Source organism: Mastigoproctus giganteus, chromosome 2 (assembly GCF_048544385.1).
Source record: "Mastigoproctus giganteus isolate SK-2022 chromosome 2, ASM4854438v1, whole genome shotgun sequence".
Lineage (NCBI taxonomy): Eukaryota > Metazoa > Arthropoda > Arachnida > Uropygi > Thelyphonidae > Mastigoproctus > Mastigoproctus giganteus.
This window is the reverse complement of record NC_143576.1, coordinates 3736113-3760203: the sequence shown is the minus strand read 5'-3', so window position 1 is coordinate 3760203 and position 24091 is coordinate 3736113. Positions and strand designations below refer to the sequence as shown.

General features: G+C 39.5%; 1 protein-coding gene across 1 annotated transcript in view; it reads left to right on the top strand.

The window, feature by feature from the left end:
* Nucleotides 1-24091, top strand: part of APC7 (anaphase-promoting complex subunit 7) — a 168973-nt gene that overhangs the window by 30353 nt on the left and 114529 nt on the right. Inside the window, exon 3 of the mRNA XM_090390334.1 lies at nt 1382-1459. Within this exon, the coding sequence (XP_090246460.1) occupies nt 1382-1459 (78 nt within the window). The remainder of the gene's footprint in view (nt 1-1381; nt 1460-24091) is intronic.

Below are 24091 nucleotides of genomic sequence, written 5' to 3'. Positions count from 1 at the left end.
ACAAAGGTTGGCAGGGTTGTCAAGGACACTACTGACACTATGCATGCTTTCGCAGCAGGATCTGGAAAGGTTGAGCAGATGGGCTGAGAGGTGGCAAATGAAGTTTAACATTGACAAATGTAAAGTACTACACATGTGAAACAGCAACCCCAGAGCAACGTATCAACTCTGTGGTACTACACTGACAGTGGTAGAGAATGAAAGGGACTTGGGGGTGGTTGTGCAGGCAGATATGAAGTTCTCTGAGCAGTGCAGACGGGCTGCAAGAGTAGCTCATGGAGTATTGTCAATGATATACAGGAATTTTTCCAGCAGGGACAAAGAAGTGATTATTCCCTTGTATAAGGCAATGGTCAGGCCACACCTAGAGTACTGTATACAGGTCTGGAGGCCTAATTTCAAGAAGGATGTAGAGCTGCTTGAACGAATACAGAGAAGGGCAACAAGATTAGTGAATGGAACAAAGGAGTGCTCTTACGAAGAAAGGCTTAAGTTTTGCAAATTACAGTGTCTGGAGACTAGGCACCAGCGAGGTGATCTGATAGAGGTGTACAAAGCCTTGAATGGTTTGCGCATGCTCAATGCTGATGGGATTCTTCCTCTAGCTCAGAATAATCACCTGAGAGGGCATAAATTCAAATTGAGGAAAGACAGATGTAGGATAGAAGTCCGGAAATTTGCCTTTAACCAGCAGGTGGTTGGTTGGTGGAACAGACTTCCATCCCTTGTAGTGGAGGTTGATAGCCTAAATAAGTTTAAGGCTCAGCTGGACAGGTATTTTGAACGAACAGAGGGGTGAAGTGGAAGTGGGTTTTTTTTTTTTTTTTTTTTGGCTGATGCTGCATAAGCTTGCTTTCTTGCATCAAATGCCTCTGCTAATGCTAATAAAGGATATATGGTTTGAAAAATTGAAGGGCAGATGCCCAGAAGGAGATTGAGAAAAATTGTGATAGATGAATTAAAAGGGGATAGTGGATTTGGAAGTTGAGGATTTTCGGGATGTGGGGAACTGGTTGTTGTTGGACTTGCACTTGGCAGTGCACTAAAGGTGATGATGTGACATGATACAATTTGAGACATGACTTCCCTAGAAATAAGATATCCAATGATTACATCTGTTATAATTAATAACAGATATCATTAATAAATATAATTGTAAAATTGTTATGAGAAGAGAAGCAATAATAAAACTCAAGTGCTGTGAAAAAATTATATGTGTGAAGGAGATTGTAAATAAGGTACATTCTGATTTATTGACTTGTTATACTAGAGCCAAGTTAGTTTTCAATGATTTAATTGTACAATTGTGTTTATAATAACTGATATAATAAAAATACTGATCTATATTGTTCATCTGAAATTTTTTTTTTTTTTTCTGCAGACTGTCTACAGGAAATCCCTCCAGCTTAAAAAATCTCTCTCTAAGACAAAAGGAAAATCTCAAGCACTTACTCAATATGTGAGTGAAATTTAAGTATTAATTAAATGTACTGTTAGTAATACACACATTGCTTAAATTTTTTTTCATCTCTTGAATTATTCCTTCATTTAATTGTTGGTATGGAAGATTAGCATTAGCATTAGCAGAGGCATATGATGCAAGAAAGCAAGCTTATTCAGCATCAGCCAAAAAAAAAAAAAAAAAAAAAAAACAACCACTACTCCCATTTCACCCCTCCGTTCGTTCGAAATACCTGTCCATCTGAGCCTTAAATTTATTTAGGCTATCAACTTCAACAACAAGCGATGGGAGTCTATTCCACAAACCAACTGCCCGCTGGCTAAAGGCAAATTTCCGCACATCTATCCGACATTCGTCCTTCCTCAGTTTGAATTTATACCCTCTCAGGTGATTATTCTGAGCAAGAGGAAGAATCCCATCGGCATTGAGCATGCTCAAGCCATTCAAATCCTTATACACCTCTATCAGATCACCTCGCCGATGCCTAGTCTCCAGGCTCTGTAATTTGCAAAACTTAAGCCTTTCTTCGTAAGAGCAACCCTTTGTTCCATTCACTAATCTTGTTGCCCTTCTCTGTACTCGTTCGAGCAGCTCTACATCCTTCTTGAAATGAGGCCTCCAGACCTATATACAGTACTCAAGGTGTGGCCTGACCAATGCCTTATACAAGGGAATAATCACATCCTTATCCCTGCTAGAAAAATTCCTGTATATCATTGACAAGACACCATGAGCTACTCTTGCAGCCCATCTGCACTGCTCAGAGAACTTCATATCCGCCTGCACAAATTAGCCCCAGGTCCTTTTCATTCTCTACCACTGTCAGCGTAGTACCACAGAGTTGATACGTTGATCTGGGGTTACTGTTTCCCATATGTAGTACTTTACATTTGTCAATGTTAAACTTCATTTGCCACCTCTCAGCCCATCTGCTCAACCTTTCCAGATCCTGTTGCAGCAGCATAGTATCAGTAGTGTCCTTAACAACCCTGCCAACCTTGGTATCGTCTGCAAACTTGGACATTAAGCCTGATACACCATCATCAATATCATTTATAAATACAGAAAACAACAATGGACCCAACACTGAACCCTGAGGAACTCCACTAATAACATTAGTCCACGTTGAGCAGTGTCCATTGATTACCACTCTCTGTCTTCTGCCACTCAACCATCCCTTTATCCATAGCAGCAATTTGCCTCCAATGCCAAACTTCTCCAATTTGTGCAGCAGTCTTCCATGCGCAACAGTATCAAAAGCCTTTCTAAGATCCAAATATATAATATCAAAGTTATTCCCTGCATCCAGTTCTTTTGTGACTACATCATAGTATCCAATCAAATTGGTCAGACAAGACCTGCCCTTAACAAAACCATGCTGTGTCTGAGCTATAACTGAATTCTTGTCCAGATGATCCTGCAGTGCTTCTTTAACCAGTGCCTCCATTAATTTTCCTGGAACCGAAGTTAAACTAACAGGTCTATAATTACTTGTGTCAGCCTTTGATCCTCCTTTGTGAATTGGGGTTACATTTGCACATCTCCAGTCCATGGGTACCTCCCCTGAGTCCAAAGAAGCTCTCATAATTATGGCTAGGGGTTTGCTTACTTCCTTTGCTGCCTCCTTTAATATAACTGGATAGATCCCATCCACCCCTGGTGCCTTTTTTATGTTTATCCTCAGCAATTTCTCCTCCACTTTCCTCTCAGTTATTAGAAAATAATCTAGATCACTGCCAATGTTTACTTCACCTACGACATTCCCCTTCCTGAATAACTCCTCATGTGTGAATGTAGATGCAAAATACTCATTTAGATTGTTAGCCACCTGAGCAGGATCCTCAACTGTTGAACCATCAACATCCAGCGGACCAATCTGATTCATCCCTTTCCTTCTTGAGTTTAAATAGGTAAAGAACTCTTTCCTGTTTTTCTTTGTGTCCTTTGCCAAGGATTTCTCATAATCTGCCTTTGCCTGCCTAATCTCCTTTGTGACTTGGTTACAGACCAACTTATGTCTATCATAGGCTTCCATGTCACCCATTAATTTGTATGTAGCCCATGCATTTTTCTTCTCTGCCATATGTCTCATTAGTTCATCTGACAACCATTTAGGCCTGAACCTTGAACAATATTTCTTGGTTGGTATGTAAATCCTGGTAGCTTCCAAGATTAGTTCCTTGAATGCTTCCCATTTTGAATTTGCTGTTGGTAACATCATCAGTTGGTCCCACTGTATAGAATTTAAATACTGTCTCAGACCATCATAGTCGCCTTTACTAAAGCAAAAACCCTTCCCTTTGCCTCTGATGGTAGTTACCTCCTTGAGTAAATCCCACTTCAGCACACTGTGATCACTGCCACCCAGTGGTTCCTTTATCTGCAGATTTCTAATGCATGAAGAATCACTACTGATAATCAGATCAAGAGTATTACTCCCTCTAGTTGCCTCCCGAACATGCTGGTGTAGAAAACAATCATCCAATAAATCCACAAAAGCCCTGCTAGTGTGTGAGTGACCAACCCACAAATTCCAGTCAATATCTGGGAAATTAAAATCCCCCATTATAAGACTCTCTGATTTACTGGCCCATTCTATTTCCCCGTACAGTATCTTATTATACTCATCAGAGTCATTAGGCCTATAGCACACTCCTACTCTCAATTTTGATTTACCTATGTTTATGTCACACCAAACTGACTCGACACTGCCCTGTCCATCAATGTCGACTGGCTTCACTTCCTTGGATTTTATGTGTTTTTTAACTAATAGCATAACCCCTCCTACCCTCCTGTCCTGTCTGTCCTTTCTATACACATTGTACTCCCCAAATTCCGGTTCTTCATTCCTTATATCTTTGTGACACCACGTCTCTGAAATCCCCACAATATCTGCCTTTGATGTTTTGAGCAATACCTCAAATTCATCAAATTTATTTACTAAACTCCTAGCATTGGTGTACACGCAAGTATACCTGCACTTGTTTCTATTCTTAGCTACCCTAACACAACCCATGTGTTTACTTGTATCACAATGACTTCCAGCAGTCTCTGAAATATCCTGCATCTTGTTTTTCAGGCTTCTGCTCATTCCAATAGAAGCAGTGCAAGAATCTCTTTCACCTCTGCCAGTGGCTACTGTTAATCCATTAGTCTTTGTCTCCCCCCAAGCTAGCAGTTTTCCGACCCACCTAACACTGCCTCGATAGCATCAGCAAATATTCTTGCACCCTTTCTATTTAAGTGTATCCCATCCCTGTAGAAGCAATCTCTCCTGTTAACAAGTACATTCCAGGCTGAAAAAAATTCTACCCCGTGAGCCTTGCACAATCTTTCCAGGGCCGAATTGATCGACAAGGCTCTCATCATATACTCCCTCCTATCGTGTCTGGGCAGAATTGCAGACACTTTCAAATTTAACCCTACTTCACGGCTTTTTTTCAACAGTGACCTGTACTTGTTAAGTAATTCCGCTGGTCTCCTACTCTTAATGTCATTAGTGCCAACGTGTACAACTATGTCACCTTTTGTGCCCTTAAAAGATGATATCTGCTCTACAACGTCATCAACCCTTGCCCCTGGCAGACATACCCTGGTCCTGTTCCACCTATCCTTTTTACAAAGCATGTTCCCCGTTTCCCTGACAATAGAGTCACCAACAACTACTAGTTCCTGTGGGACCAGCGCATTCTGCCTTGGGGGCTGCCTCTGTGTTGCAAGATGACCAAGTGCAAGCTCTGGCGTTGATGTGGGCAGCTGAGAGCTTGATGGGCCCCTCAATTTATTTCCTTCGAGGGCATCCACCCTGTCCTTCAAGGTCTCATATAGGCCCATAACAACGCCGAGTTGTCGCCTAATTTCCTTGCACTCCTTGCATCGTGCACACACAAAGACATCCCCCATGGTAGTATCATGTCCCGTACCCGATTGCTCCACAAACATCAAGCAAGCAGTGCATCTTAAAAGGCTGTGATTCAGAGGGCAACTGCCCCCCTCAGTTCTCCCCTGCGTCACAGCACTCCCATTAGCTTGAGCCTTTTGCTTTGCTGCTCTGGTCAGAGTCATGATTTCGATTTAAATGTCAGTAAAATTACCATTTCAGAACAAAATTAAAACCTTAAACTTGTATCTTAACACAGTTATAACGCTATATTTATTTTTCAGTATCGAGTGTTATCTACGAGTTCCCTTTATATAACTTCCGTATCAAGTATGTATTAATTATTTGCTACGTTTGTACTCTAAGTCGTTATATATATATATAGTTAAAAGAACAATTTAATTGACAATGAAGTTTAACAAGATTAATAGATCTACTGATTAATTGACAATATTATATTATGCACTATACTATATAAAGCTAATGCTTTCGAATTCCGGATATGCTGTATCGCGTTTCAGTAACGAGTGTTATCTACGAAGTCCCTTTATATAACTTCCGAATCAAGTTATGTAGTAATTATTTATTTTTATTAATTATTTATGTTCCGTAACCTAAGTGGTTATATGTTTAGTTAAAAGTACAATTTAATTGCCAATGAAGTTCGACAAGATTAATAGATTTACTGATTAATTTTCACGTAACAATGGCGGCTGTTTATGAACGGTAAACACGTGTATTTGATACCCTTTCCGATACTAAGTAATACCTACAAATCTCTATCTAAGTTACTTTAACTTTAAGTACCGTAAATAGGAATATAAAGCTACTCTAGAAATAAGTTAATATGTCAATTTAAACTAATAAAGCAGAAAATAAATCAGAAAAAAACTTCTCTGTTCCAGTAGCGGCAGAAAGGCACGTCCGCACAGGAAACTCTCGTCCTCAAACTCCTCTTAAAACGTCCTCAAACGTCCTCAAACTCCTTTTAAGATTTAAATTACTATTTTAACCAGAACAAGTGGTAAACAAATATTGTAGTGGAAACACTTTAATAAAATAAAGTAAGAAAACAAATTTAAACAAATTAGTACAGAAGCTTTCTGATCAAGGAGATTCAATTTCAGCTGATTATACATTATTACAAAAACAAAGAATGCCCAGTCATGGTCACGTGAGGTAAAGTGTGGCATGAGTACAAGCTACAATTACTGGTTGGAGTTAGACTTTTATGGCTGTGATTGCAAAGTGCGTACATTGGGTGCATGCCAACGATCATCACATCATTTATTCGATGTGTTTAATCATCTTTCATTGCAGTGCTCACAGTGGTAACACATATTTCCTATGTCATGCTCTTCCACATTAATTACAGCTTGTTGATTATTCGCATCCGGTACTTCTATTTGATTAATCCTATGGCGTTTCGCCTGTCTTCTCATTTCCAATCTTGCTTCAGTGTTTTCTGTCCGTCTTCTTAGTCTTAGAGTCTCGTTTTGGCCTCAGTCTATTAGATCTAATGGTTCATTAGCATTTCTTCTACATTTTCTCAAAGTTCTTACACACTGTTCAGACATTTTTACACTTCTTAAAACTTAGAACGGTTTATTAAAATTGAAGACAGATAAAATAAACATACATTGATAGCTTTCAGGCATAGGTTGCCTTTCTTCAGTCGAAAAACATTAGTACAAAATTTAATAAAGAATGTGGTGGTGGTAGTAGTAGTAGTAGTGGCACATGATGCAAGAAAGCAAGTGTAGGAGCTTATGCAGCATCAGCCAAAAAAAAAAAAAAAAAAAAATCACACCATTCCCTCCAAATGCCTGTCCAGTTCCTCCTTAAATTTATTTAACCTATCAACTTCCACAACGACAGATGGAAGTTTGTTCCAGCAATTAACCACCCGCTGGCTAAAGGCAAATTTCCGCACATCTATTCTACATCTGTCCTTTCTTAATTTGAACTTATGTCCCCGTAGGTTCGTAATCTGAACAAGTGGAAGGATCCCATCAGAATTCAGCGTGCTCAACCCATTCAAGGCCTTATAGACCTCAATCAGATCACCGCGCAGGTGCCTAGTCTCCAGCCACTGCAATTTGCAGAACTTAAGTCTCTCTTGGTAAGAGAATCCCTTCATTCCCCTCACCAATCGTGTTGCTCTTCTCTGTACACGCTCAAGCAAATCTACATCCTTCCTAAAATGAGGCCTCCAGACCTGTACGCAGTACTCAAGGCGTGGCCTGACCATTGCCTTATACAGAGGGACAATCACCTCCTTTTCCCTGCTAGCAAAATTCCTATATATCATTGACAAAACCCCATGACCTGCCCTAGCAGCCTGTCTGCATTGCTCAGAAAACTTCATATCTGACTGCACAATTACTCCCAGGTCTTTTTCATTTTCTACCACCTTAAGTGTAGTACCACACAGTTGGTACGTATCTCTGGGGTTACTTCTACCCATATGCAGTACTTTGCATTTGTCAAGGTTAAACTTCAGTTGCCACTTCTTAGCCCATCTGCCCAAATTATCTAGATCCTGTTGCAGTAGCTCACTGCCATTACTGTCATTAACAACCCTGCCAACCTTTGTGTCATCTGCAAACTTCGACATTAAGCCTGATATACCTTCATCAATATCATTGATAAATACAAAAAACAACAGTGGACCCAACACCGAACCCTGTGGGACTCCACTAATAACATTAGTCCACGAAGAGCAGCACCCATTGATTACCACCCTCTGTCTTCTCCCACTTAACCATCTTTTTATCCATTGTAGCAACTTACCCTTAATACCATTCTGCTCCAATTTGTACAGTAGTTTTCCATGCGCAACAGTGTCAAAAGCTTTCCTGAAATCCAAGTATATGATATCAAAATTATTTTTTGCAACCAGTTCCTTTGTGACCACATCATAATAACCAATCAAATTTGTCAGACAAGACTTTCCCTTAACAAACCCATGCTGTGTTTGAATTATTGCTGCAGTCTTGTCTAGATGATCCTGCAATGCATCTTTAACCAGCGACTCCATTATTTTACCCGGAACAGAAGTTAAACTAACTGGTCTGTAATTACTCGTGTCACCCTTCGATCCACCTTTGTGAATTGGGGACACATTTGCACATCTCCAGTCCGTGGGAACCTCCCCTGAGTCCAAGGATGCTCTCATAATTATGGCTAAGGGTTTGCTTAGTTGCTTTGCCGCCTCCTTTAAAATAAGTGGATAGATCCCATCCACCCCAGGTGCCTTTCTTATGTTTAACTTCAACAATTTCTCCGCCACTTTGCTCTCAGTTATTACAAAATCATTAAGCACACTGCTACAATTTGATAACCCTCTTCCATTTTCAAATTGTAATAATTCCTCACGTGTGAATGTAGATGCAAAATACTCATTCAGTTTGTTTGCTATCTGAGCAGGATCATCAACAGTCGAACCATCGATGTCAAGTGGACCAATCATATTCATCCCCTTCCTTTTAGAGTTTATATAAGTAAAGAAATCCTTGCTGTTTTTCTTAGCATCTTTTGCCAAGGATTTCTCGTAATCTGCCTTCGCCTGCCGAACCTCCTTTGTGACCTGATTACAGACTAGCTTATATCTGCCACAGGCTTCTGCGTCACCTGATAATTTATATGCATCCCATGCATTTTTCTTCTCTGTCACGAGTCTCATTAGTTCATTTGATAACCATTTAGGCCTAAACCTTGAACGATATTTCTTAATCGGTATATAAAGTCTAGTAGCTTCAACGATTAATTCCTTGAATGCTTCCCACTTAGAATTTACTGTTGGTAACATCGTCAGTTGATCCCACTGTACAGAATTTAAAAACTGTCTGAGACCACTGTACTCCCCTTTACGGAAGCAAAAACCCTTTCCTTTACCCCTGACGGTAGTTACCTCTTTGAGTAAATTCCACTTCAGCACACTGTGATCACTGCCACCTAGTGGTTCCTTTATCTGCAAATTCTTAATACACGAATGATCACTGCTGATAACCAGATCAAGAGTGTTACTTTCTCTGGTTGCCTCTCGAACATGCTGCTGCAGAAAACAATCATCCAATAAATCCACAAAAGTCTGACTAGTGTGTGAGTGACCAACCCACAAGTTCCAGTCAATATCTGGGAAGTTAAAATCCCCCATTATAAGACATTCTGATTTACTGGCCCACTCTATTTCTCTGTACAATTGTTCATTGTACTCATTCAAGTCATTAGGCCTATAACACACTCCTACCCTTATTTTTCCTTTCGCAGTGCTTATCTCACACCAAACTGACTCAACAGAGCACTGTTCATCTATATTAACTGGGTGCACTTCCTTTGATTTTATGTTTTTCTTAATTAACAGCATAACACCCCCTCCCTTTCTGTCCTGTCTATCCTTTCTGTACACATTGTACTCCCCAAATTCCAGTTCTGCATTCCTTATATCTTTGTGACACCACGTCTCTGCTATCCCAACAATATCCACCTTTGATGTCTTGACCAACACTTCAAATTCATCAAATTTATTTACTATACTTCTAGCATTGGTATACATGCAAGCATACATGCTCCTATGCCTATTCCTTGTTACCCTAACACATCCCATATACCCAACTATTCCATGATGACTGCCATCCGTCCCTGAAACCCCCAACACCCCTCGCTCCAGGTCGCTTCTTATTCTAATAGAAGTTGTGCAAGAATCACCTTCACCTCTGCCTGCGGTTACTGTTAAACTATTAGTCTTTGTATCCCCCCAAACTAGCAGTTTTCCGACCCACCTAACACTGCCTCGATAGCATCAGCAAATATTCTTGCACCCTTTCTATTTAAGTGTATCCCATCCCTGTAGAAGCAATCTCTCCTGTTAACGAGTACAGTCTAGGCTGAAAAAAATTCTACCCCTTGAGCCTTGCACAATCTTTCCAGGGCCGAATTGATCGACAAGGCTCTCATCATGTACTCCCTCCTATCGTGTCTGGGCAGAATTGCAGACACTTTCAAATTCAACCCTATTTCACGGCTTTTTTTCAACAGTGACCTGTACTTGTTGAGTAATTCCGCCGGTCTCCTACTCTTAATATCATTAGTGCCAACGTGTACAACTATATCACCTTTTGTGCCCTTGAAAGATGATATACGCTCTACAACGTCATCAACCTTTGCCCCTGGCAGACATACCCTGGTCCTGTTCCACCTATCCTTTTTACAAAGCATGTCCTGTATAGTGGTCATATGAGGTGAACCTTGTGAATGGGTGCTGGCAACAATTAGCAGTTGGAATATTTGGGCAGCATACCTGAGCGTTTTATAAATATATAGATTACACATGTTACCTATAATGTTTATATATAATTTAAACTATTTGTATATGCATGGATAATGCACACACATCATTTCTACTACCAAGGTAGTTTTAATGCATCATTTTAATTACATCTCATATTGTGAATACCTTTACAATGAGTTGCCATGTTATTGCACTACCCCAGATAAGTAACGTTACTACCTCACATATGGAGAAGACTAATGTTACTTATTCTTGGCAGATTTTAATATTTATATATATGTGCAGTTTAATATCTTCCTAAGGCTAACAAACATGAACTGCAAGAGCCCTGGCCAAAGCCCAAGATAACTGTCCATCACAAGGCTGCAGAAATAGAGGAACATAGCTCCCTGATAGAGGCTTGGCAGAACAGCCTCTGTCCTTTGCAATCAAAAAACCTGGAAACTATGTGATTAGAGCACATAATATTTCAAGTGACATGGGAAAAAATATAAAACTACCTTAGCCAAAGCAGGCTTGGGCAGCCGTAACATTTGCTTTCGCATGTCTGATGATGCAACACAAAAGCTGTCATAGCCAAGTGGTCAAATGAAGGGGTACATTTATACATTTGTTTTAAATTCACGCTTGCATGGTTTACTAAATATGATGTTCTTGTATTATCTCTCTTTTGTGAACACTTATGACCCTATGTGGCTGTCCTAGAGTATAAACAGAAAATTTATTTATTAACTTTACAGCTATTGTCAGTTTTAATCTGTTTTCCTTTTATTTGCACTGCTATTTTATTTTGGTTTTTATGACAAGTTGGAGAAATCCAAGGTGCATTTTCACTTGCCCTAATGTGTTATATTCCAGTGATGTAGTTTCTTAAGCTTTTTGTTTTTCACCTTTACCTTTTATTTCCCTTCAATAATGCTCTGTATTCAGTTTTTTGAGGTAGTAACTTAATTCAGTCAGGTTATCTGTAACCTTTATTAAGTGTCTAAACTTGTAGCATTACCATAAAAGCAACATTATTTGAGTAATAAAATAAATTGTATTAACAAAATTCAGAATTTCTCTGTGGTATTCCTGTTTGAATGTTTTCCATCTCTTTTGTCCCACAATGGACATTATGTAAACCTTTGAAATTAAAGAATCAGCTATCCGTCATTAAAGGCGCCTCCGTAGCCAGGTGGGAAGGAGCAGCAGTGCGTAGCACACGCTTCTTGATTAGACCGGGGTTCAAGCCCGTCACCACCAAATACGGAGGATGCGGAAAGGTCAGGGAATGACCACCGCATATCCCGGAGCAATATGGCCTTAGTTGCTAATGCTCCTAAAAACCAAATAACAACAACCGTCATTAAAAATTAACAAGCACTAGCTTAAACTAGAAACCATTTTGGCAGGCAGGCAGATAAACACAGATCACACTGTGAATTAAAGTTACTACCTCAAAAAACTGAATACTGAGAGTGTTATGGAATGGAAATAAAAGGTAAAGGTGAAAAACAAAAAGATTTGACTGTGTGCATTCCCATTAATTTATATTTGTCATTGATGCATCTTATCGGTGCTAGTTACAAGAAGGCCAATAATGTGTATGGGTTTTTACCTTTAGGTTAGAGCAGTAGAGCTTCAGAGAAAGAAAGTCAAAAAAGTTCTGGGTAAGTTGTGAAAATGGGAAAGTAATAGCAACAGATGGACTTGATAGATTTGGATAAAGAGATTTTGAGACAAAGGAAATTTTAAAAAAATTAAATTCCATAAATCTATGACAAGGACTGGCATTGTAGACATGCACAATTATCACCTTAAAGTGGAAGGAATTATAGAGCAAATAATTTTGGCAAATGAGGCAAGTGGCAGTTTAGGCAGCTGATAATTGAGATTCTGTCAGAAAGTGGAACTTAGTAGATTGTAGATGGAAGTGGACATCATTAAGATTGAAAGTGAGATCATTTATAATTCTGAAATGAATTATAAAGGTTTAATTTGAGAAGTTTGTCCCTTTCATAGATAAGATTTGAAGGCATGTTTGCGGCTTTGAATTCATAGGTGTTATGAGTGGATTGTTTAGTGCCCAGCCTGTGGAAACTGTTCTGAAGTTTAATCAAATTATTAAATTAAATTGATTTAATAAAAAATATGAATGAAAGCAAAGGTTCATTTCTGATATTTGGCAAAGATTGTTATGTTACTGTGTGTATCCTTGGACTCAAGTGAAATCTAAATGGATTGGAATGTCCCTGTCTTTCCAATTTACAAAAATGGTTCCAAGGGTGAATGGGTTGTTACAGATCTGTAAATTTAATGTACAGTCGGTCCTTGTATAACACGTGTTTACATTACACGAATTTGATCATACACGATTTATAAATAGGGGAACGTTATCTTATATAACACAAACCAAATTCGTTTATGCACGATTTGCCTTTGTGTTTACAAGAAATGGCAGTCGAACGCGGAATCACCCCAACCGAACGCAACACGATAGGAACGAAGAAGATTCTGAAAATGTATTTATGTGTTTTATATCAGTGAAGGGGAAACACATTTCACCATAATAACGTAAAAACCAACACAATTCCAGCTATCGGTATAATCGCAAATGCAATTAGATGGAGTTTACTACCAGTTTATAACAGATTCCACTAGCAGAAACGCAACTGGAAATTGTTTTTATTGTTTTATGGTAGTAACCCCGAGAAATGTGCTTTAGTAAAATGTGGGGTGTTAATAGTGTATCTCGGCCTTTACGGTTTTGTTTATTCAGTTGCTACACGCGCGCGCAGCTTTGTTTATGTGTATCAAGCGTGCAACCTCATTTTGTAATTGTGCTTTATTCCCTAAAAATGAGTAAAAATACTTAAAAGGTGTGAAAAGGAAGCGTCTTGGCGAAGACACTGCAGATTCAGAGAGATCAAAAAAAAAAAAAGCAATATCGATAAACAGAGGCGGACTGGGTCAAAAATTCTTACCCGGGAAAATTTATAGTGGCCTCATACTACGATTTATGGCCAAAATCACACCGGCCTCTGGCCCACCGGGGTTTCCCCGGTGAGGCTTATGGCCAGTCCGCCTCTGTCGATAGAGAAAAAAATATGAAATTGTGAAACGCTTTGAGCAAAATGAAAGACCATGTGATATTGCACGTGCTACAGACCTAAATGAGGCAACACCGAGAATTACAAAGAATGCGGAGAAAATAAAAACAACCTTCATAGCAGGAACAACTCAAAGTGTAATTAAAATCCATTAGATTAAGACACAAAAATTGGAAGAGATGGAACGACTGTCATCTGTTTGGATAGAAAATCAAACAAAAAACAAGTTTGCTTACGATAGAAGCAAAAGCATTAGCAATATTTTATTACGTAATAGTCGTAATAAAATACGTAAGCATTTTATTACGACTTACGTATTATAATTTATACTTACGTATTTTATTACGACTATTTTATTTAATATAATAAATTTTTTACCAATAAAATACGTATTTTATTCGTAAAAAATATAAATATAATAAAAAAATATATTATATTTTTTATTACATATTTTAATCGTTATAAAATACTTACGTATTTTATAACGATTAAAATTACCCGATTATTTATTGTGTTTGGTAATGTTTTGGTTCCAAATGTGTGTTCAATCTTGGGTGGTCGGCACCTAACCCCACTTTTCCCATAGGGCCTGTTGTTTATATTGCACGATTTTGCATTGCACGAGGGTTTCTAGGAATACAACTATCGTGCTATACGAGGACAAACTGTATTTCATAATTTTCTCTGTGGCAGGAAAAATGGAATCCGTGATTAAGAATCAACCTACTGTTGGACCATTTGGTCAGGAAGGAATTAAGAGAAAAACAGCATGTGTTTGTTAAAGGGAAGTCGTATCTCACTGATCTGATTAGCTATATGAGGTTGTCACAGAAGACTGGATGCAAAAACTAATTTTAGTATAAGTAAAGCCAAATTATGTAAGGAAGCAAAGGAGGCTCAAAAGGTGAAACAAGTAATTACAGACCTGTTAGTTTAACTTGTGTTCCAGGAAAAATAATGGAATCACTGGTTAAAGAAGCATTGCAGGATCATCTAGACAAGACTGCAGTAATAGTTAGCATTAGCATTAGTAGAGGCATTTGATGCAAGAAAGCAAGCTTATGCAGCATCAGCCAAAAAAAAAAAAAATAAAGTAAAATAAATAATAGTTAAGACATAGCATGGGTTTGTTAAAGGGAGGTCATGTCTGACTAATTTGATTGGATACTATGATGTGGCCACAAAATAACTGAATGCCAAAAATAATTTTGATATCATATACTTGGAAAGCTGTTGACATTAAGGGTAAGTTGCTACAATGGATAAAGGGATGGTTGAGTGGGAGATGACAGAGAGTGGTAATCAATGGACTCTCTCTTGTCTTCATGGACAAATGTTATTAGTGAAGTTCTCCAGGGTGTTGGGCCTATGATCCTGCTCAGATAGCAAACAAACTGAATGAGTATTTTGCATCTACATTCACACGTGAGGAATTATTAAGGTTTGAAAATGGCAGAAGGCTATCAAATTGTAGCAGGGTGCTTAATGATCTTGTAATAACTGAGAGCAAAGTGGAAGAGAAATTGTTGAAGTTAAACGTAAAAAAAACACCTGGGGTGGATGGGATCTATCCAGTTATATTAAAGGAGGCGGCAAAGCAACTAAGCAAACCCTTAGCCATAATTATGAGAGCATCCTTGGACTCAGGGGAGGTTCCCACGGACTGGAGATGTGCAAATGTATCCCCAATTCACAAAGGGGGATCGAAGGGTGACAGGAGTAATTACAGACCAGTTAGTTTAACTTCTGTTCCGGGTAAAATAATGGAGTCGCTGGTTAAAGATGCATTGCAGGATCATCTAGACAAGACTGCAGCAATAATTCAGACACAGCATGGGTTTGTTAAGGGAAAGTCTTGTCTGACAAATTTGATAGGATATTATGATGTGGTTACAAAGGAACTGGATGCAAAAAATTATTTTGATATCATATACAAAGGGTACTAGGAAAGTTTTGCAATATGACGCAACAATGAATCACAGGAAGCTGCTTGTTGCTGCATGTTGAGACATGTTCATACGTGCATAGTAGCCGCCGCGCCAAGTCGATGGGCTCAGTTATTCATTAGTAGTGAGAGTGTAAAGTGCTTGCGATGGCATCGTGGTCACGAAATGAGATAAGGACAGTTTTGCGGTATAATTTTATGCGTGGTTTAACCATAGACCAGTGCTTAGAAGAAATGACTCTTGCACTAGATGATGATTGTCCACATCGTACAATGATATTCAGGTGGTATAGAGAATTCCAAAGGGGAATTTCACTCTGGAGGAGTCTGAGAGGCCGGGAAGGCCACGAATGTCAGTTACGGAGGGGAAACATTACTGCTGTGAGGAAAATGCTTGACGAAAACAGGCGAGTGACCTACCAACAGATAGAGGATACTTTGGGCCTAAATGCACCAGCAATTCGTTCGATTCTGCAAGATCATTTGCACGTGAAGAAACTTTGTTCTCTCTGGGTGCCGCATCAACTGACTGAAGAGCAGATGACACGACGTGTGACTTGGTGCCGGGAGATGTTAAAAAAGTTTGATAAGGGACAATCTCGATATGTGAACAACATCGTGACAGGTGACGAGACTTGGCTGTACTATTATGATCTGCCGACCAAGGCTCAAAACAAAGTTTGGGTCTTTGATGATGACGACACACCCGTAATTGTCAGAAAATCCCGATCTGTAAAGAAGAAAATGATAGCTGTATTTTTCAAATCGAGTGGAATTGTGGAATATGTCGTTTTGGACACGCAGAAGACAGTCACAGCTAAGTGGTATACTGAACAATGCCTGCCTAAAGTCATTGGATCTATGAAGAACCTGCGGCCAAAGTCAAGAATGGACACCTGGTACCGCCATCACGATAATGCTAAAGCTCACCGCGCCAAAGCCTGCACCGAATATTTGACCAAAAGGCTCAAAACAAAGTTTGGGTCTTTGATGATGACGACACACCCGTAATTGTCAGAAAATCCCGATCTGTAAAGAAGAAAATGATAGCTGTATTTTTCAAATCGAGTGGAATTGTGGAATATGTCGTTTTGGACACGCAGAAGACAGTCACAGCTAAGTGGTATACTGAACAATGCCTGCCTAAAGTCATTGGATCTATGAAGAACCTGCGGCCAAAGTCAAGAATGGACACCTGGTACCGCCATCACGATAATGCTAAAGCTCACCGCGCCAAAGCCTGCACCGAATATTTGACCACGACAGGACTGAAACTTCTCGAGCACCCTCCCTACAGTCTAGACCTTGCTCCCTGCGACTTTGCACTGTTCCCGCATGTGAAAATGAAGCTAAAAGGGAGGCGGTTTTCCAGTGATGAGGACCTTCTACGGGCTTGGGACAATGAGTGTGCTTTACTCCCTAGTGAAACTTGGCAGAACTGGTTTAAAGATTGGTTTCGGAGGATGGACAGGTGTATTGAATGTAGAGGAAATTACTTTGAAAAAATTAAATAAACAAAGCTGTATTGCAAAACTTTCCTAGTACCCTTTGTATTTGGATTTCAGGAAAGCTTTTGACACTGTTGCGCATGGATGACTATTGTACAAATTGGAGCAGAATGGTATTAAGGGTAAGTTGCTACAATGGATAAAAGGATGATTAAGTGCGAGAAGACAGAGGGTGGTAATCAATGGGTGCTGCTCTTCTTGGACTAATGTTATTAGTGGTGTCCCACAGGGGTCAGTGTTAGGTCCACTGTTGTTTTGTATATTTATCAATGATATTGATGAAGGTATATCAGGCTTAATGTCGAAGTTTGCAGATGATACAAAGGTTGGCAGGGTTGTTAATGACAGTAATGGCAGTGTGCTACTGCAACAGGATCTAGATAATTTGGGCAGATGGGCTAAGAAGTGGCAACTGGAGTTTAACCTTGACAAATGCAAAGTACAGCATATGGGTAGAAGTAACCCCAGAGAAACGTACCAACTGTGTGGTACTACACTTAAGGTGGTAGAAAATGAAAAAGACCTGGGAGTAATTGTGCAGTCAGATATGAAGTTCTCTGAGCAATGCAGACAGGCTGCCAGGGCAGGTCATGGGGTTTTGTCAATGATATATAGGAATTTTGCTAGCAGGGAAAAGGAGGTGATTATCCCTCTGTATAAGGCAATGGTCAGGCCACGCCTTGAGTACTGCATACATGTCTGGAGGCCTCATTTTAGGAAGGATGTAGATTTACTTGAGCGTGTACAGAGAAGGGCAACAAGATTGGTGAGGGGAATGAAGGGATCCTCTTATCAAGAGAGGCTTAAGTTCTGCAAATTGCAGTGGCTGGAGACTAGGCACCTGCACGGTGATCTGATTGAGGTATATAAGGCCTTGAATGGGTTGAGCACGCTGAATTCTGATGGCTATCAGAATTCAGCGTGCTCATGGCTTCCACTTGTTCAGATTACGAACCTAAGGGGGCATAAATTCAAATTAAGAAAAGACAGATGTAGAATAGTTGTGCGGAAATTTGCCTTTAGCCAGCGGGTGGTTAATTGCTGGAACAAACTTCCATCTGTTGTTGTGGAAGTTGATAGGTTGAATAAATTTAAGGAGGAACTGGACAGGCATTTGGAGGGAATGGTGTGATTTTTTTTTTTTTTTTTTTTTGTCTGATGCTGCATAAGCTCATACATTTGCTTTCTTGCATCACATGCCACTACTACTACTACTACTATTGTTGTTTTGTATATTTATCAATGATATTGATGAAGTATATCAGGTTGAATGTCCGAGTTTGCAGATGATACAATGGTTGGCAGGTTTGTTAACGACAGTAAAGACATATGTTACTCCAACTGGATCTAGATAAGTTGGGCAAATGGACTGAGAAGTGGCAACTGAAGTTTTACATTGACAAATGCAAAGTACTGCATATGGGTAGCAATAACCGAAGAGAAGCCTACTAACTCTGCGGTACTACACTCAGGGAAGTGGAAAGTGAAAAAGACCTGGGGATAATTATGCAGTAAAATATGAAGTTCGCTGAGCAGTGCAGACGGGCTGTCAGGGCAGGTCATGGAACCTTGTCAATGATATAGAGGAATTTTTCTAGCAGGGACAGGGATGTGATTATCCTGTTATGCAAGGCACTGGTCATGCCACACCTAGAGTACTGTGTACAGGTCTGGAGGCCTCATTTTAGGAAGGATGTTGAGTTGCTAGAATGAGTACAAAGAAGGGCAACAAGATTGGTAAGGGGAACAAAGGGGTGCTCTTACGAAGAAAGGCTAAAGTTCTGCAAATTGCAGCGCCTGGAGAGTAGGCACCTCCGAGGTGATCTGATTGAGGTGTATAAGGCCTTGAATGGGTTGAGCAAGCTGAATGCTGATGGGATTCTTCCTCTTGCTCAGATTAAGAACCTGAGGGAGCACATATTCAAATTGAGGAAAGGCAGTTGTGGAATAGATGTGCAGAAATTTGCCTTTAGCCAGCAGATAGTTGATTTGTGGAATGGACTTCCATCTTTTGTTGTGGAAGTTGATAGCCTAAATAAAATTAAGTCTGAGCTGGACAGGCATTTGGAACAAATGGAGGGGTGAAATGGATGGGGGAGTTTGGCTAATGCTACATAAACTTGCTTTCTTGCATCATATGCTTCTACTAATGTTAATGCTAATAGGTAAGGCCAAAGCTAAGTAATATTTGACAAGTGCTCTCAAAATATTCCCAAATGAGCATTTGCTACCTTTATACAACAGTTTTGGTAAACATGACAATTATGACTGAAATGTTATCAGAAGCTCTCAATTTGCTTCAGTTTATCATTTTAAATGGAAAACAAAACGAAAAGTTCACCAGGTCAAACTAATATTTTGTTGAACTGCCTCAGGCCCTGATGACAGCAGCACACCGTCGAGGTATCGACACAATCATTTTCTGAAGATAATCAACTGATAATTTGTGGTTCCAAACACGAATTATGGTTTCCTGAATTTCATGAAGGGTCTTTGGTTTCTTTCTAGCAACTTCAGATTCCACATGATGCCAACAGTTCTCTCTCTAGGATTCAGGTCCAGGCTGTTTCCTGGCCAGCTAACAGTTGTACTGGACCATTCTTCCAACCATTTTTTTCACCTGTAACAAATGTAAACACATTATTGTCGAACCTCTAATGCAGAAATGAAGCTAAAGTAACTACAGAAGTTCCTACTTTCAGTTTTTGCCCGACGACAAGGAGCAGAGTTGTCCTGAAAGATGCAATTACTTGGCAGGTTTAACTGGTTGGCAGCAATTATCCATTGACATTTACGGAACCTTTTATAAAATGCAGGTGATACGAAATGCACCCCCATATCATTTGGCTGGTAGGGAATTTCATTGTAGACACCATACAGTCTGAATGGCATTCTTCACCATGTCTACGGCTAATCGTTTTTCTCCCATCAGAGCCATGCAGGTTGAATTTCTTCTCATCCAAGAAAATAACTGAGTTCCACTGCTCAAGGGTCATTTGACATGCTCCTTACACCAAATTAATCGCACCTTTTTCATTTTTTGTAGTAGTAGTAGTAGTAGTAGTAGTGGCACATGATGCAAGAAAGCAAGTGTAGGAGCTTATGCAGCATCAGCCAAAAAAAAAAAAAAAAAAAATCACACCATTCCCTCCAAATGCCTGTCCAGTTCCTCCTTAAATTTATTTAACCTATCAACTTCTACAACGACAGATGGAAGTTTGTTCCAGCAATTAACCACCCGCTGGCTAAAGGCAAATTTCCGCACATCTATTCTACATCTGTCCTTTCTTAATTTGAACTTATGTCCCCGTAGGTTGGTAATCTGAACAAGTGGAAGGATCCCATCAGAATTCAGCGTGCTCAACCCATTCAAGGCCTTATAGACCTCAATCAGATCACCGTGCAGGTGCCTAGTCTCCAGCCACTGCAATTTGCAGAACTTAAGCCTCTCTTGGTAAGAGAATCCCTTCATTCCCCTCACCAATCGTGTTGCTCTTCTCTGTACACGCTCAAGCAAATCTACATCCTTCCTAAAATGAGGCCTCCAGACCTGTACGCAGTACTCAAGGCGTGGCCTGACCATTGCCTTATACAGAGGGACAATCACCTCCTTTTCCCTGCTAGCAAAATTCCTATATATCATTGACAAAACCCCATTACCCGCCCTAGCAGCCTGTCTGCACTGCTCAGAAAACTTCATATCTGACTGCACAATTACTCCCAGGTCTTTTTCATTTTCTACCACCTTAAGTGTAGTACCACACAGTTGGTACGTTTCTCTGGGGTTATTTCTACCCATATGCAGTACTTTGCATTTGTCAAGGTTGAACTTCAGTTGCCACTTCTTAGCCCATCTGCCCAAATTATCTAGATCCTGTTGCAGTAGCACACTGCCATTACTGTCATTAACAACCCTGCCAACCTTTGTGTCATCTGCAAACTTCGACATTAAGCCTGATATACCTTCATCAATATCATTGATAAATACACAAAACAACAGTGGACCCAACACCGAACCCTGTGGGACTCCACTAATAACATTAGTCCACGAAGAGCAGCACCCATTGATTACCACCCTGTGTCTTCTCCCACTTAACCATCCTTTTATCCATTGTAGCAACTTACCCTTAATACCATTCTGCTCCAATTTGTACAGTAGTCTTCCATGCGCAACAGTGTCAAAAGCTTTCCTGAAATCCAAGTATATGATATCAAAATTATTTTTTGCATCCAGTTCCTTTGTGACCACATCATAATAACCAATCAAATTTGTCAGACAAGACTTTCCCTTAACAAACCCATGCTGTGTTTGAGTTATCGCTGCAGTCTTGTCTAGATGGTCCTGCAATGCATCTTTAACCAGCGACTCCATTATTTTACCCGGAACAGAAGTTAAACTAACTGGTCTGTAATTACTCGTGTCACCCTTCGATCCACCTTTGTGAATTGGGGACACATTTGCACATCTCCAGTCCGTGGGAACCTCCCCTGAGTCCAAGGATGCTCTCATAATTATGGCTAAGGGTTTGCTTAGTTGCTTTGCCGCCTCCTTTAAAATAACTGGATAGATCCCATCCACCCCAGGTGCCTTTCTTATGTTTAACTTCAACAATTTCTCCTCCACTTTGCTCTCAGTTATTACAAAATCATTAAGCACACTGCTACAATTTGATAACCTTCTTCCATTTTCAAATTGTAATAATTCCTCACGTGTGAATGTAGATGCAAAATACTCATTCAGTTTGTTTGCTATCTGAGCAGGATCATCAACAGTCGAACCATCGATGTCAAGTGGTCCAATCATATTCATCCCCTTCCTTTTAGAGTTTATATAAGTAAAGAAATCCTTGCTGTTTTTCTTAGCATCTTTTGCCAAAGATTTCTCGTAATCCGCCTTTGCCTGCCGAACCTCCTTTGTGACCTGATTACAGACTAGCTTATATCTGCTACAGGCTTCTGCGTCGCCTGATAATTTCTTGTGTGAGGAGGGGCTTCTTCTTAGGACGACGGGCTACAAGTCCATTTTTGAAGAGGTGTCTTCTGACTGTTACTGCACTTGCTACCACTCCTGTATGTTCTTCCCATTCTCTTTTTAGCTCAGGTGAAGAAGAAGAAGATTTACAGTTTTTAAGTCATAAGCGCTTCAAAACACGGTCCTAGCGCTTCAAAACACGGTCCTGTTTTGGTGTAGAGACTTGTTTGCATTCGGTTCCTTTTTTACTATCAGCAGAACCAGTATTCTTGAGTTTAGAAAGAAATCTACTTGCTGTCGACTGATTGGAAGAACATCCTTCCTCATCTAAAGCAAGAACAAAGCACTCTTTCTTCGTGGCGTCAACTGCATGTAACTCGCCATCCGGACACAGTCAAGGAATGACTGAAATCCTTGCAGAGCGTGCTTATATAGCTGAAAGTAACAGCTGACAATATTACGCCATCACGTATGCATGTCAATCTTATCTGATGCAATCTGTAAGGAATATTGCCATATACTTACATTATTCGGACGACAATTACAATTTTAAGGGGTGATGCACTTTCTTTGAACCAGTGTGTGTGTGTATACACACATATTTTATTTATTTTTTTTTTAAACCAAAAAAGCTTGGAAAGAGTAGGTTTCTAGTAATATATCAAGAAATCAAATGTTGAACAGTCATGCATGTGATCTGGAGATATATTACTAGAAACCTCCAAATTCAAACATTCAGAAAAGAGGCTGAATTTAAAGAACTTTTAGGCATATCAATAGTAGCCATTCCCCATTACCTTAAACTCTTCATGAGAAGTAATCTCCAAATGAGACCGCTTGCACATTAATGAAGAAATTAGCAGCAACCTCCAAAATCAAGCAGTGGCGAATGTAAGACAGATTTCCATCTGGAGGAATGGAAGTATAATACCTACCGAAAACTTAATTCTGACATTCAACACACCAAAATTCCCCCAAAGATTAAAAGCTGGGTATCTGAATTGTCAGGTAAAAGCATATATCCCAAATCTGTTATGTTGTTTTAAGTGTCAAAAATATAAATATTCACAGACTGCATGCAGAAATACACAAACATGTGCTTTTCTTTTTTCTATCTTTCACATGTTCTGGGAGAGGCAGAGTGTTCTTTTTTTCCAGTTCAGGCACCAAATTTGCCAAATTGTAAAAGAGAGCACCTTGCCTCTTCCAGAACATGTGAAAGATAGAAAATAGAAATATAAAAACAGATCATAATGCTACTTACTAAGAAACAAGAAAAAGTGGCCCAGCCAACTATATCCAATAGCCCAATGTATGCACAAATAGTGACTAGGCATAAATTATTTGAATGTCAAACCAAAATCTCAGTTCCTCCACACGAATATTTCTTCCCCACAAGTCAAACAAAATAAACATGAGAAAATAGCAAACACTCCAATCTCAATCCAGTCAGATTCTCCTACTGTGCATTAATGTAGTAGTAATGAAGGACTCTACAATACTAAGCCCACCTCTGAACTTCTTGAATTAGAGAAAACACATAAGATGGATGATTAAGTATTAGAAATTTTTACTGAAGATATGGATAGTGGAAAACTGGTTTTCCCAGATAAAGACAGGAACACAACTGGAAATTGTCTATTGGAAATGTTTTGCTGGTGTGAGAAAATGTAAATAATAGATTAGATTATTCAGCAGAACTGTCAGGAATTATGCACAAATTTTTTGATGGAATCAAGTACACACCAGTGTATATGTAGTAGTAGTAGTAGTGGCATGTGATGCAAGAAAGCAAGTGTATGAGCTTATGCAGCATCAGCCACAAAAAAAAAAAAAAAAAAATTTCCAAAACAATTCCCTCTAAATGTTTGTCCAGTTCCTCCTTAAATTTATTTAACCTATCAATTTCCACAATGACAGATGGAAGTTTGTTCCAGCA